Source organism: Phycodurus eques, chromosome 13 (assembly GCF_024500275.1).
Source record: "Phycodurus eques isolate BA_2022a chromosome 13, UOR_Pequ_1.1, whole genome shotgun sequence".
Lineage (NCBI taxonomy): Eukaryota > Metazoa > Chordata > Actinopteri > Syngnathiformes > Syngnathidae > Phycodurus > Phycodurus eques.
In genome coordinates, this window is record NC_084537.1 from 13,597,966 (window position 1) to 13,613,217 (window position 15,252).

At 43.5% G+C, this 15,252-nt stretch overlaps 1 protein-coding gene across 1 annotated transcript; it reads right to left on the bottom strand.

Annotated features, from left to right (window-relative positions):
• Positions 1–1,121: 1,121 nt before the first annotated feature.
• On the bottom strand, positions 1,122–14,792 carry LOC133411527 (alpha/beta hydrolase domain-containing protein 17A-like). Its single transcript, XM_061694033.1, has 6 exons — positions 14,593–14,792; positions 13,829–13,914; positions 11,903–12,348; positions 11,533–11,727; positions 9,929–10,108; positions 1,122–4,224 (listed from the first exon to the last, which is right to left on the bottom strand). Exons 3-6 carry the CDS (start codon positions 12,343–12,345, stop codon positions 3,999–4,001), a joined length of 1,044 nt encoding a protein of 347 aa, XP_061550017.1. The 5' UTR covers positions 12,346–12,348; positions 13,829–13,914; positions 14,593–14,792; the 3' UTR covers positions 1,122–3,998.
• Between the last annotated feature and the right edge of the window lie 460 nt (positions 14,793–15,252).

Genomic DNA, 15,252 nt, shown 5'->3' on the forward strand with positions numbered 1-15,252 from the left:
AAACCCCCCACCCACCTACCCGCTTGACCCCCAGGAAAAAACGTAACATACATTAGTTTGTATCAGCGATTTTAAAAAAATAATAATAATAAAAAAGAATCGAATAAATGTCCTGTTCTTTTTGTCTTTTAAAGCGCTTCACAGGTCCAATGCCATTGGTTCAGCTTTGCCCTCATATAGAATACATAGTAGAGAACATAACACCCCATCACTTGCTCAGCATAACACAATAGACATGCATACAGTTTTCACTGTTCAAGCCCCCAATCCCCTTTCAATAAATGTGAAGGGCCCAGGAAACAAGAAACATCAACCATAGTGGTGCATAAAAACGGTTAAGTTTACACCCAAAAACCCATGCGAGATGAATCCCTGAAAAAACTACTTGTCCGCGGGGGGTAAAGGAAGCCTCTAAACTTCTAATGCTGACAAAAAAGTTGACAGCTTATGAACACGTGGCAGATCCCTGGTTTAAGGTGGTAACAGATCTCCATTGATTTCAATAGCACACACACGAAGCAAACGCTGACAAGGATGAGGCATCCCAACAGCGCTGTAACCAATACCCAAAGGAGGGAAGAGAGAAGAAAAAGAAGAGGGAAAAAAAAAAAAACAAAAAAAAAAACCCAGAGCTCTGTCTCACGTGATCCATGCCATGAACTCGTTCAGGTGTACCAACTGGTCCTACGGGTTTTTTCTATAACAGGAAGCCAGACACCTGGCCTACTGAAAACATTAACGACACACAAACTTTTACATTTTATACCCTTCTTACAATAGTGCTGAACTTAAGACCTGCTTGTTTCATGCTTGATCTGATAGATATATCATAAATGTGTGTATACTGTTTTAGTACAGTACATGAGTATTGATGTGCAAAGATATATATGTGTGTGTGTGTGTGTGTGTGTGTGTGTGTGTGGTGGAACCGGCGCACCACACTCGAGTGAGAAGGTAATGCATGGTTGGGTCAGACAGAAAGTAGTGGGCCCCTCTATGTGAGAGCCACTCAGGTTGGCAAACATCTGAAAATGATGCTGGGAGGGCCAGACAGCAACACGGTGGAACCCCCAAAGTTCATTTGAAGCACAACCAAAAATTTGGGAGGGCAGGGGAAATATGCGTCAAACCTCAATTCATCACGTGGTGTTTTTTTTTTTTTTTTTTTTTTTGTGGGACCAGCGATTGCAAAGACTGAAAAGTATAATGACCAACTGTGACCTCACGCTTGTCAGTCAGGGTGAGTAGTTTTACTTTATTTTTGTTGCATTATACAGTGGTTAACTTCTTTTTGTACTTAAGACAGTTATGTTAAAATGTTGCACGTACAGTTAGTTTATAGTGGCGATAGTTTTAACTTAGAACTACAGTGGATATAAAATGTCGACACACCCAAGTTCAAATGCCAGGTTTTGTGATGTAAAAAGAAACCAAGCTTATTCATTTCAAAACTTTTTCCACCGTTAATCAGACCTATAACCTGTACAATTGAAAAAAAAATAAAAAATTCAAGAGGGGGTGTAACAATAAACTGGTTGTACAAATGCGCATATCCTCAGTTACAAGCGTTTATAACGGGGGATGTGGCTGGGTTCACAATTAATCAATCACATTTGAATTTATGTTAGATAGGAGTTAGCACACAGTTGCTACCATTTAGTGCCTCTGATTAACCTCCAAAATGTCAGTTGTTCAAGTAGGCTTCTCCTGACATTTTTGTTGACAGCTCAAGCCGTGGTTCGCAGAGATCTTCCACAGCATCAGGAAAAGCATACTAAGCATCTGAACTTTATTTGTGGTTAACCAGAGGTACTTTAAATTGTGGCAGGTGTGTGTTGCCTCCTATCGAACGAGAGTTCGGATGTGATTGGTAAATTCTGAACAGAGCCGCATACCCACTTATAAGAGGGCGTGCACACTTGTGCAACCACATTATTACAGTTGTTTATTTTTAGTTGCCCTCCCAAAAAGATATATATATATATATATATATATATATATATATATGTATATATATATATATTTTTTTTTTTATTTTTATTTTTTTTTTCCCTCAGTTGAGTTGAACAGGTTACAGCTCACAATGGTGGAAAAAGTTTTGAAATGATTTTCTCATTTTCTTAAATTACAAAAACCTAGCATTTGAACAGAGCTGTGTAGACTTTTTAAATTCACTAAAATGTATCCATTTGACATTACAGTGGCGGGGGATAGCGATCGAGTCCTGCTGTGATCGGCGGAAATCTGGAGTGATCCTCACTCTCTCTAAAAAAGTTAAAACTGCCTAAAGATGCAGGCAAAGCACTAAGAAACTCCTCAACTGACTTCCACATACACGGAGTTCCATGACACCAAGATACCAAAATATGGCAGCAAAGCTCTACAACACAGGTGTCAAACTCAAGGAGGAGCCAGATCCGGCCCGCCACTTGAATTTTTGTGGCCCGCGAAGGCGAATCATGTGTCAACTTCCATGATTCTTGTTCAAATCTGCGCCAAAATTTCAAAGTCATATATCATAAATGATAATGTTGAGATACAGCAAGCATTTTTGCTTTACCAAACATGAACAATAGTTGAAAAACCAAATACCCTTGATTTCTGATTCCAAAACTAGTTCATAAATTTTGTGTGTAAATATGATGGTGATTAAAGATTTTTATGGTTTCACAGCATCATGCCCCTCTGAGGGAAACCGTAACTACAATATGGCCCGCGACAAAAATGAGTTTGAACCTCCTCAACCCACTTTAACATAGTTTCTTTGCACCAAGATGCCACAAGATGGTGCCAAAGAAATACTTTTATATTAGACAGTGGTTTGGCCTGTGAATCGGAATGTGCGGGAATACTGTACAGCAATTTTAAAATTCGACCAACTTGGAACTCAAGGAACAGATCATGTTCGACTTTGGAGGTTCCACTGTAGTCCAGAGCTCTATAGCCCCAACAACTGAACTGTTGCGATTCCTTCCATCGGGACACAAACATGGAGGACGATGAGCGAAAGTGTTATTCACCTTTGCACTAAATGATACAAGCTTCACCTCTAGTGGCTCCCATGAGGGCACAGCTCTACTGTACCTTTACTTCCACTTAAAGACTTCTCCCCTTTTGACTGTTTAGAGCATATTTGAGTATTGCTAAAACATTCACATGTATGGAGTAGTCCTCCACAGGGAATGGAACCTCACATACATTCCAGGCAGCTCACTTGCATGTGGGATAAAAGCAACACGGGGACAAATGACAATCCCTGTCAGGAGGAGCAGCTAAGAGTAAAAAGGCAAAAGCTACGGCAGGAAACAGGAAAGAAATTGCCAGTTTTTGGAGGGTGCGAAGTGGTGAGTTACTATCTGGCAGTCAGTTGCATGTCCACTGACAGATAAACAGGTCTGACCAGTGTCATGTTGTCCACTAAAAAGAGCTGGTCAAACTGTGGAGGTATTCTTCATACACACACAAATAAGACAAAAAAACTTGATAAATCACAAACGTTTCCCCCCCACTTGCCACTAGCCAAGTCAAAAGGATGTCCTTCATTTTTTTCTCTCCCCCAAAGCTGCCTCTCACACACGCGCGCACGCACACGCACGCACACACAGGTCCATGATATGAACATTAACTCAAGATTTTACATCCAGGACCACAATCATTCATTCACTTTTAAATGACATCTGTGTGCCTTTTTGGAAAACAAAAAGTTGTTACTTTTTTTTTTTTGTTAGTTTTTTTTTAAGAAGAGCTTTTAATTAATTGTATTCATTTTGAGGTGCGAAGCTCAACTGAACTTCGCCACATTACAAACACACTAAAGATAAATACACGCAATGACTTTTTAAAAATGCTCAAATCTTAAAGAGTTATTTTAATGCAATTGTTTTAAAAAGTAACGTGACGTATAAAAGACACACAGATAGTGTATGTCTGAGCCACACTTTTCTCATCTCTCACTCACACACATGCGCGCGGAGGCAGAGAGGCTGTTGTTCCAATCCTCAGGCGTGCTGTGCAGCCAGGTCCTGGTTGATGAAGCGCCGTAGCCGCTCAAGGTACTGACTGTAAAGCTCAATGTCGTTGTGCCCGGCGCCCTCCACCCAGAGGGGCTCCACGGCCTTCGGACAGCGCTCGAACAGGGCAAGGCCGTGGGAGAAGTCGATGACCTCATCCTCCGTACCGTGGATGATGAGCACTGGAGATGGGATCTTTGACACCTTTTCAATGCTGGAGGAGGGGAAGAAGCAATTAAGGTTGACTTGAGTTAATTCTGGCCATGACTTATTTAGGAAAAACATATGCCGCATTCCACACAGCTGGGAATTCAGAAATACCCTACTTGGAGGTCCAACCTTAAATGTTACAGTCAAATTTAAAAGCCCACGATAAGATGCTATTTTCTTTTTTTGTGAATAGATAACTACACAGGCGGCCGACTGGTTAGAGCGTCAGCCTCACAGTTCTGAGGACCCGGGTTCAATCCCCGGCCCCGCCTGACGCTCTAACCAGTCGTCCACCGTGCCGCCTAAACTACCTTTTGGATTGAAATATACTGTGCATGATGGCGACGCGGAGTAAATCTCTTTTGCAGAGCTGGTCAATAGCCGATCAGCCCGATAAAATCGGTATAAAGTCTAGTCATAAATGCAGTAAATATTTGAATGAAAAGCATTAGCTCACGAACATCTAATTAAAAACAGCAAGTACAGAGGGAACTGAACATATCTTTTTTTGTGCCGCCTGGTGACATTTGTATTTTACACTAGGGCTGCACAATTAATCGAATTCTAATCATGATCGCGATTTTGGCTGCAACGATTAAATGAGCCTGATTGTCTGCGATTTTTTACTTTTAAAATGTGGGCGCTGCTGCATATGAAAAGTGCTTAATTTGCAGCAGTGCCCCCGACATAGTCTTTTACTTACTTTTTTGTTTCAGGTATCATTCGGCCAGCCATTAGGCCATCAGCTTTTGACAGCTTAGGCTGTGCACTTTTTGTCAGGATATCATTCCCTTGACCGTGGCCTGCCATTTGACATTGGCACAGCGTTATAAAATTGCCACCTGGCAAGAAAATGTTCTCTATTCATATCATTTCATCTTTTTCATCTCCTCTCTGTCATAGTTGACTGAAGGAGAGAGGCGGGGTACTCTCCGGACTGATCACTAGTCAATGAAATCACAGGGTTGGAGGAAGCTCAAGTACTCATAGAGAACCCACTCAGGGGGAAAAGATTAAGATTAAGACTACACTCAGCCCAGATGAAAACCAGCCACATCCATCCATACCATACATTTTTAACAGAACTTGTCCTCATTAGGTTCACGGAAAGTGGGGTACACTGCTAGCAAGTGAATTGCAGGGCACACTTAGAGAAACAAGCATTCACACTCACATTCAAACCATCCATCCATCCATCGTCTTCCGCTGATCAGAGGTCGGGTCGCGGCGGCAGCAGCCTCAGCAGGGAAGCCCAGACTTCCCTGTTCCCAGCCACTTCCTCTAGCTCTTCTGAGGGGATCCCGAAGCGTTCCCAGGCAAGCCGAGAGATGTAGTCTCTCCAGCATATACTGGGTCGTCCCCGGGGTCTCCTCCCGGTGGGACGTGCCCGGAACACCTCGCCAGGGAGGCGTCCGGGAGGAATCCTAAACAGATGCCCGAGCCACCTCATCTGGCTCTTCTCAATCTACTCTGAGCCCCTCCCGGATGACCAAACTTCTCACCCTATCTCTAAGGGAGAGCCCAGACACTCTGCGGAGGAAACACATTTCGGCCACTTGTATCCGGGATCTTGTTCTTTCGGTCACGACCCACAGCTCGTGACCATAGGTGAGGGTAGGAACGTAGATCGACCGGTAAATAGAGAGCTTCGCCTTTTGGCTTAGCTCCTTCGTCACCACAACAGACCGATACAAAGTCCGCATCACTGCAGACGCTGCACCGATCTGCCTGTCGATCTCCCGTTCCATTCTTACCTCACTCATGAACAAGACCCCAAGATATTTGAACTCCTCCACTTGGGGAAGGATCTCATCCCCGACCTGGAGAGGGCACTCCACCCTTTTCCGACTCAGCACCATGGTCTCAGATTTAGAGGTGCTGATTCTCATTCCAGCCGCTTCATACTCAGTTGTGAACCGCTGCAGTGAGAGTTGGAGATCAAGGACTGATGAAGCCAACAGAACCACATCATCTTCAAAAAGCAGCGATGCAATACTGAAGCCACCAAACCGGACCCCCTCTACGCCTCGGCTGCGCCTAGAAATTCTGTCCATAAAAGTTATGAACAGAATCGGTGACAAAGGGCAGTTCTTGGCGGACTCCAACCCTCACCGGAAACGAGTGACTTACTGCCGGCAATGCGGACAAAACAGTACATGGACCGAAAAGCCCGTATCAGGGGGACAATACGGACAAAACAGTACATGGACCACGAGGGACACGGTCGAACGCCTTATACAAGTCCACAAAACAGATGTAGACTGGTTGGGCGAACTCCCATGCACCCTCGAGGACCCTGCCGAGGGTGAAGAGCTGGTCCACTGTTCCAAGGCCAGGACCACACTGCTCCTCCGGAATCTGAGATTCAACTTCCCGACGGACCCTCCTCTCCAGCACCCCTGAATAGACCTTACTAGGGAGGCTGAGGAGTGTGATCCCCCTGTAGTTGGCACACACCCTCCGGTCCCCCTTCTTAAAAAGGGGGACCACCACCCCAGTCTGCCAATCCAGAGCCACTCTCCCCCGATGTCCACGCGAAGTATACCCACACCTGATCGGCGCCTTTCACCGTGGGCAACTCCAGAGTGGAAAAGAGTCCAACCCCTCTTAAGAGGACTGGTACCAGAGCCCAAGCCATGTGTGGAGGCGAGCCCGACTATATCTAGTCTGAACTTCTCAACCTCACCACACCAGCTCGGGCTCCTTCGCTGCCAGAAAAGTGACATTCCACGTCCCTAGAGCCAGTTTCTGTAGCCGGGGATCGGATCGCCAAGGTCCCTGCCTTCGGCCACCGCCCAGCTCGCACTGCACCCGACCCCTATGGCTTCTCCCACAGGGGGTGACCTCATGGGAAGGGGGACCAACGTTACCCTTTCGGGCTGTGCCAGGCCGGGCCCAATGGGTGCAGGGCCGGCCACCAGGCGCTCGCCTTCGTGCCCCACCTCCAGGCCTGGCTCCAGAGGGAGGCCCCAGTGAGCCGCGTCCCGGCAAGGGAAAACTTGATCCATTTAATGTATTCTTCATAGGGGTTTTGGGAGCCGTGCTATGTCTGGTTCCTCACCTCGGACCTGTTTTCCATGGTTGACCCTACAAGGGGCGTGAAGCCCCAGACAACTTTGCTCCTAGGATCATTGGGACACACAAACCCCTCCACCACGATAAGGTGACATTCAGACCTATAGACAATGTAGAGTCTTAAAGAACCTAACATGAATGTTTTTTAGAATTTGAGAGGAGCTAGAGTACACAAAAAAAAAAAAAAAACTCAAAAGCACAGTGAGAACATGCAAACTCCACACATAAAGGTTATACCCAGGATTTTAACACACAACCTCTGAACAGTGAGGCGGACTCAATACAGGAGGACCTGAGCTCAGATTCAAACCTGGGACCTCCAGACCGTGAGGCAGAACTGCTAACCACAGGACACCATGCTACGCAATATACCACACAGTGCATTCTTAATTAATATACAGTGGGTACGGAAAGTATTCAGACCCCCTTAAAATTTTCACTCTTTGTTATATTGCAGCTATTTGCTAAAATCATTTACGTTAATTTATTTTCCTCATTGATGTACACACAGCACCCCATATTGACAGAAAAAAACGTAATTGTTGAAATTTTTACAGATTTATTAAAAAAAGAAAAACTGAAATATCACACAGCCATAAGTATTCAGACCTTTTGCTCAGTATTTAGTAGAAGCACCCTTTTGAGCTAATACAGCCATGAGGCTTTTTAGGAATGATGCAACAAGTTTTTCACACCTGGCTTTGGGGATCCTCTGCAATTCCTCCTTGCTGATCCTCTCCAGTTCTGTCAGGTTTTCTGGTGAACGTTGGTGGACAGCCATTTTCAGGTCTCTACAGAGATGCTCAATTGGGTTTAAGTCAGGGCTCTGGCTGGGCCATTCAAGAACAGTCTAAGAGTTGTTCTGAAGCCACTTCTTTGTTATTTTAGCTGTGTGCTTTGGGTCATTGTCTTTTTTTAAGGTGAACATTCGGCTCAGTCTGAGGTCCTGAGCACTCTGGAGAAGGTTTTCGTCCAGGATATCCCTGTACTTGGCCGCATTCATCTCTCTTCGATTGCAACCAGTCGTCCTGTCCCAGCAGCTGAAAAACACCCACACAGCATGATGCTGCCACCACCATGGTTCACTGTTGGGACTGTATTGGACAGGTGATGAGCAGTGCCTGGTTTTCTCTACACATACCACTTAGAATAAAGGCCAAAAAGTTCTCATCAGACCAGAGAATCCTACTTCCCACCATCTTGGAGTCCTTCAGGTGTTGTGTCTTGCACTGAGTAGATGCAGTGATCTGTGGGTACTTCTTTACCTCTCTCACCAAGGCTCTTCTCCCCCGATTGCTCAGTTTGGCTGGACGGCCAGCTCTAGGAAGGGTTCTGGTCGTCCCAAACGTCTTCCATTTAATGATTCTGGAGGCTACTGTGCTCTTAGGAACATTAAGTGCAGCAGATATTTATTTTGTAACCGTGGCCAGATCTGTGCCTTGCCACAATTCTGTGTCTGAGCTCTTCAGGCAGTTCCTTTTACCTCATGATTCTCATTTGCTCTGACATGCACTGTGAGCTATAAGTTCTTATATAGACAGTTGTGTGGCTTTCCTAATCAAGTCCAATCAGTATCATCAAACACAGCTGAACTCCAATGAAGGCGTAGAACCATCTCAAGGATGATCAGAAGAAATGGACAGTGCCAGAGTGAAATACATGAGTGTCACAGTAAAGGGTCTGCATACTTATGGTTGTGTGATATTTCAGTTTTTCTTTTTTAATAAATATGCAAAAATTTCAACAATTCCATTTTTATTCTGTCAATACGGGGTGCTGTGTATACATTATTCATTCATCTTCCGTACCGCTTATCCTCACTAGGGCGGGCGTGCTGGAGCCTATCCCAGCAAGAAGCGAGGCACACCCTGAACTTGTCGCCAGCCAATAGCAGGGCACATAGAAACAAACAACCATTCACACTCACATTCACACCTACGGGCAATTTAGAGTCTTTAATTAACCGACCCTGCATGTTTTTGAGAAAACCCACACAGCCACGAGGAGAACATGCAAACTCCACACAAGCGGGGCCGCGATTTGAACCCCGGTCGTTAGAACTGTGAGGCGGATCTGTGCACCATGAGGAAAAAAATCAATTTCAATGATTTGTGTGGAGTTTGCATGTTCTCCCCGTGCTTGCGTGGGTTTTCTCCGGGCAGTCCGGTTTCCTCCCACATCCCAAAAACATGCATGGTAGGTTAATTGACAACACTAAATTGCCCGTAGGTGTGACTGAGTGTGAATGGTTGTTTGTTTGTTTGTATGTGCCCTGCGATTGGCTGGCGACCAGTTCAGGGTGTACCCCGCCTCCTGCCCAATGATTGCTGGGATAGGCTCCAGCGCACCTTCGACCCTAGTGAGGAGAAGCAGCTCAGAAAATGGATGGATGGATTTTAGCAAATGGCTGCAATATAACAAAGAGAAAATGTTAAGGGGGTCTGAATACTTTCCGTACCCACTGAATGCACTCAGCTATGAATTCCATTAAAGCCAATCCTGTTTTGTATTAGAGGGAGGAGAAATTTAAGGGAAACACAGTTTTTCATTTTGTTCCACTATCTAACAAGCTAACTGTTCAGTCAGATTGGTAACAGGAGTAGTGGAGGCCATTAAATGCGGTGAAGGCTTACTTGGGGAAGGCATCGAAGCAATAGGTTTTCTTTGTGTCGGGGAAGGCCACTCTCATGCCGGAGGTGAGAGGAGAGTGAAGAACAACGGCAGCACACTCAAATCGTGACGCCAAGTCCACTGTGGGCACCGTGCCGATGCTCTGTCCGTACAGGATGATGTTCTCAGGGCTGATGCCGTACCTGAGACAGATTGCAGGATTTGATGAATGTATCTCATGAAAACTGGCAGTTTAGTTTATATGCATAAAGAGTAATACCTTTAAAGTCAAATAGTCGTCCAATTAGGAATTCAACCAAAACTATTGGGGGGAAAACGATGCCTTTAAAACTGCACAAAGGTTTGTTTGGCCAGCCCTCATGCATAATGTTACAGAAGACGTCAGCATACCTTAGCTTGTTTTGGTATTAGAAGAATGCTTGGAGAGAAACAAGCACGTAGAGAATGTTGTCCTTAAACTAAAATTTTAAAGCTGCGCATCTTCACTGTTTTGTGTTAATGTTCCGCTATGAACACTTGTTAATTTCTTTTTACGCTTGTGTGAAAATTAGGAACTTTAAAAAGATGCAGGAGGCTCTACAGCACAAAGGATCTTCACATTAAACATTCAAGTTGAGACTGTTTTACTGTTTGTAAGTTTAATCATTAACATTGGTCAACTTTTTTTTTTTTTTTTTACATTTGTATGATTACATTATATTATATGTCACAGTAGGGCAGAAACCTACGTCCAAATTTTGTCAATTTCATACTTTTTCACAAATCGATACCATTGGTCAGTCCCTTCACGAGTCTGTTAATTTAACTAATTATTGACCAATTTGAAATGTTAAAAATGGCCTGGTCTCTTTGAGGATCTGATGCTAATGGCTCAACAAACATGCCGTTCATTTTGGTTTCCTGAAAAGTGATGGTTTTGGAGATGCAAGGCTTCCGTCCGACAAGCGAATTTCAAGTTGCCTCGACAGTTAAAAACAGTTTTATGATATGAGTTATACCCTTCAGGGTCTGTTGTATCATACAACAGATTGACCCTGAAAGGGAAAAGTTTCCAAATTAAAAACTAATTGGAGAGCAACCAGAATTCAACCTTTCAGGTTCCACTCTATTTTGTTTCCATTTGGTTTGTTTATAGTCAGAAATAGAATAGTATGATGAGAAAACACATTTGAGTACCACTGAGCCAACCAAAAAAGTTACTCTGTACAGTAGCGAATGATTATGTTGGTATGTTCCAAGGACACCAAAGCAGTTTCCAGAGCTTGAATAGAGAAGGTAAGCTAACATTAGCATGAGTGCTGTTTTTTTTTTTTATTTCTGGGCGATCATGATCAATCTGATCATCGACCAATTAGCAAGCAGCAGTGCTTTACGTCACCCATAGTGGATCAGTGCAGCCCACTTGAAATTCCAACTGACCAGCTACAACAAATTGTTCCTCGTAGTACCTCATTTTGACAATGGACAGAGTCAGTAACAGACTATAACCATGACAAGGCGAGTAACTACCATCAAGAGACAATGTGGCTCAAAACAATTTCTGTGTTTTTGGGCTATTAAAAGTAAATCCTACACTGATAATAATGGATAGCCACGGCCATCTTACCGAGACCGCAAGGCATGCCAGGCGGCATCAATGTCAGCATAAAGGTTCTTCTCCGACGGCTTGCCGGTGCTAACCCCGTAGCCTGAGTAATCGTAAGAGAATATGTTGCAGTTGATGCGCGTGCCCAAGCCAATGTAGAAGCTGCTCATCTGACCGAGGTCGACTGCGTTGCCGTGTGAGAACAACACGGTGAACCTGAGAGGCAAAAGGGGAAAAATTAGGCAAGGATACACCTTCTGCACCATATAATTCTGCATATAATACTAGACAAAATGACTGAACAGGATCATATGACAGCATTAAAGTGTTTTGTGAAGGTTGGGCATATATATATATATATATATATATATATATATATACGACAACTCACCTGGCATTAGGGGCACAGCGTATGTACATGCACCCAACCTTGTTCCCTCGGCTGGATCTGGTCATGAACACATCAGTTACATCCAGCTCTCTCTGAGAATACTGAAACTCTGCTCTCTCCGTGAGATGCAGCTTCCACCTGCTCTCACATCCAGCCCCAGCCCCGGAACTTCCACCTCCTCCGCCACTGGTGCCCCCACCGCCTCCTCTGTCACCACCACTACCTGCACTCAACCGGGAACGTAGCCCAGGAGCACCCAGAGAAGGGACGGTGCCCCCGGTGCTGGACCCAGATGCTGTTCCAGCTCCAGATGCAGGATCTGGGTCGGGAAGAAGGATGTATGTGGGCTCCGGTGGCAGGAAAGCTAATTTGGCTGCAATGCGGCTGGGGCACGGAGGGCAGCAGAAAAGGCAGCATAGCTCTCGTATGGACAGACCATTCATCTTCTGCTAGACCAAACAAAAACAGGATAATTAGAGCACAAAGTGCATTAAATTAAAATTCATAATGAGGATGCTATAATCTCTCCCTACAAATTTACCGATTATAGTGAACCCACACCTATTTAAGGTTCTCAATTTACAAATTCCCCTATTCACTTTTTTTTTCTTCTGTGGAGGCGATCCTCAGCTTTTCATGTATTTTGTGTTCTTTCTTTAACACTTTAAGATGCCTCAAGATGGAAACGAAGCCCTGGCTAATAAGAAAGTAGTAACTGGCACGAGGGAAGTTATTATTGAGGTGAGATTAATACTGCATTCAACACGTATGTGAATTGGATCATTCACGTGATGTGATTACATATAAAGTTAATGCAGTTTGGCATTAGGAATGTTGAACTAGAAGCCACAAATTGAAGTCCCGACAGCCAATCAGCGTCAAGAATGATGGGGGACGGGACTTCCAACTTCCTGCCGTGGTAGCTCAAAGCGCTTTGTTGGGCGGGGCAGGAAAGGGGAGTAATTTAAGGAAGAGAGAAAGAAAAGGAACCAGCCAGTGCCTAGGGAGTGGAAAACGCTCATCCATAAAATCCAAAATACTGGGAATATCTGATATTTTCATAGTGAAGTGGGCATAAGTAGAAATGTCCAGTCGGGCTGATTTGCTGTGCTGGCTGTGGCCGCTCACATCACTCAGTCTTTGGAACGGAAGTAAAACGCGCTAACGAACCGCTGAAGAGGATCAATGTGGATGTAACATTAAATGTAACGCAAATAAAGCAAATGTGCGTTCAGTGTGCATGCTCACTTCTATTGCTTTTTTTTTTTTTAAATCAAATAATCTGTAAGGGGTTTATTTTTAATGGTAATGTTGTAAAATGAGATTGAAATTGGATTAATGTTGTCAGTTTAAACTACTGTTTTAGGCCATTAAATACATATTTTTGCTGGGCGTGTCAATTACCCACACTTTTGGCTCTGTCCCAATCCCCTGCAAATAGCCACGGTTTCCTTTACCAGAAGAACGCACTGCAAATATTCCTCTATATGTGGATGTCAAACTAATTTTTGTCTCGGTCAATACTGTAGTCATGGTTTTCATCAGAGGGACTATGAAAACCGGAATGTAAATGTATCATCACCTCATCATATTATTATAGTTACACAATTGTACCTGCATTTGATTATTTTTATGTATATTTTTAACAACAAATAGAATCACAAGTCATGGAAAATAGTGTCCAGATAATATTTCAATATACAACCATTGCCGAATTTATTTGATGAAAGCAAACATTTAAAAAAACAAATAAGATGAAGAAAATTTTTAAATTCAGTATAGATTTTATGCCAAAAAGACATTAACAAATCCATATTGGAAGAAACTACAAAGACTATTTGCTTTAATGGGCCACATAAAATGATGCTGCGGGGCGGATCTAGGCCCTCGGGCTTTACGTTTAACAGGTGTGCTCTATGATTTTACCTGAATTCTAAAGTCCCTGGGTCTCGGAATGGACTGGCACACAATGGTGCCAGGGTCTTATGCTGTTGTCACTGAGCCTGATGGACCTTTAAAATGAACCAAAAAATAAAACATCACATATTTACAGCAATTTGGCTATTGCTAAATATTACAACTACAACAACAACAAAACTAGAGACGAATTCATACAATATGAGACTTGGTTTAAAACACACACACACAGTTACCAAATTCAAAAAAAAAAAAACAGGAAGCTTGCCATGTTGCATCCAAGTTATTTGATTTCACTCATTTAAGTTTAAAAGTGAGGCGTATACAAATGTTGATTAACTTTAACAGTACACCCAACATACTTGGGTACACAATACACAACATTTAGTCGTGTGTGAAGGTCGAAATCAAATCGGGAACATTTCAAACGTGATTAGTGGGCCTCGATGTGTTTATCACTGATGATATCTGTGACGCCAGCCCGAATAGAACATGAACTCAAGAGGCGACAGCCTGTCTCATATGCTAATGAATCATATAGGATGATAACCTCTAACGCTAGCCTTTGCTGGCACATAGCTTTCTTTTCATCGACATCCGCACCAAACAGAAGTATGCGCATGACGTATGGACGTGAATACCATTGTGCATTGTTAATACCGAGACACTGCCTTAAAAAAATAAATACAAAAGAACTATCGATAGAAAGGCAACTAGCCAGACACAGTTAGCATTAAAGTGCTAACCTGTTAGCATCCGAGCGAGCTACTTACCAATTCACGGTACGTTGGCAAAAAGGCTCCTGTGCTCCTATTTGTACACACAGGCAGCACAACACTTCGACAGTCCCCTTTGTGCCTTGACATGGATGATTTTACTCAAGTATACCGGTGTTTTTTGTGTGTGTGTGGGTTTTTTTTTTTTGGGTAGCTATTAAGATTAAATAAATGTCTACGAGATGTTTTTTTTTCTCGAGCACTGTCATTAAATCCGGAAGTGACGTCAACATTGAGTACACTCTGGAATATAACTTTATTGCAACGCCTTTGTGAACAATTGAACACCAACGTTCATCCATCCATTTTCTACACCGCTTAATCCTCACTAGGCACTTAATCCTCGCAGGGCACTTAGAAACAAACAACCATTCGCACTCACATTCACACCTATGGGCAATTTACAGTCGACAATTAACATAACATGTTTTTTTTTTTGTGTTTTTATTGGGGGGGGGGGGGGGGCGGGTGTGGGAGGAAACCGGAGTACCCGGAGGAAACCCACGCAGGCACGAGGAGCGGGGCCGGGATTTGAACCCCACACAATTATATCATATTATATTATATTATATTATATTATATTATATTATATTATATTATAGCCCTAGTGAGGATAAACGGTACGGACAATGAATGAATTATATTATATTATATTAT

Coding starts and splice junctions, on each gene's coding strand:
- LOC133411527 (XM_061694033.1), bottom strand. CDS start 12,345: ATGAATGGTCTGTCCATACGAGAGCTATGCTGCCTTTTCTGCTGCCCT. Junction 10,109..11,532: donor TGGCATGCCTTGCGGTCTCG/GTAAGATGGCCG, acceptor AATCTGTCTCAG/GTACGGCATCAGCCCTGAGA. Junction 4,225..9,928: donor TGCTTCGATGCCTTCCCCAA/GTAAGCCTTCAC, acceptor CCCCTCCTCCAG/CATTGAAAAGGTGTCAAAGA.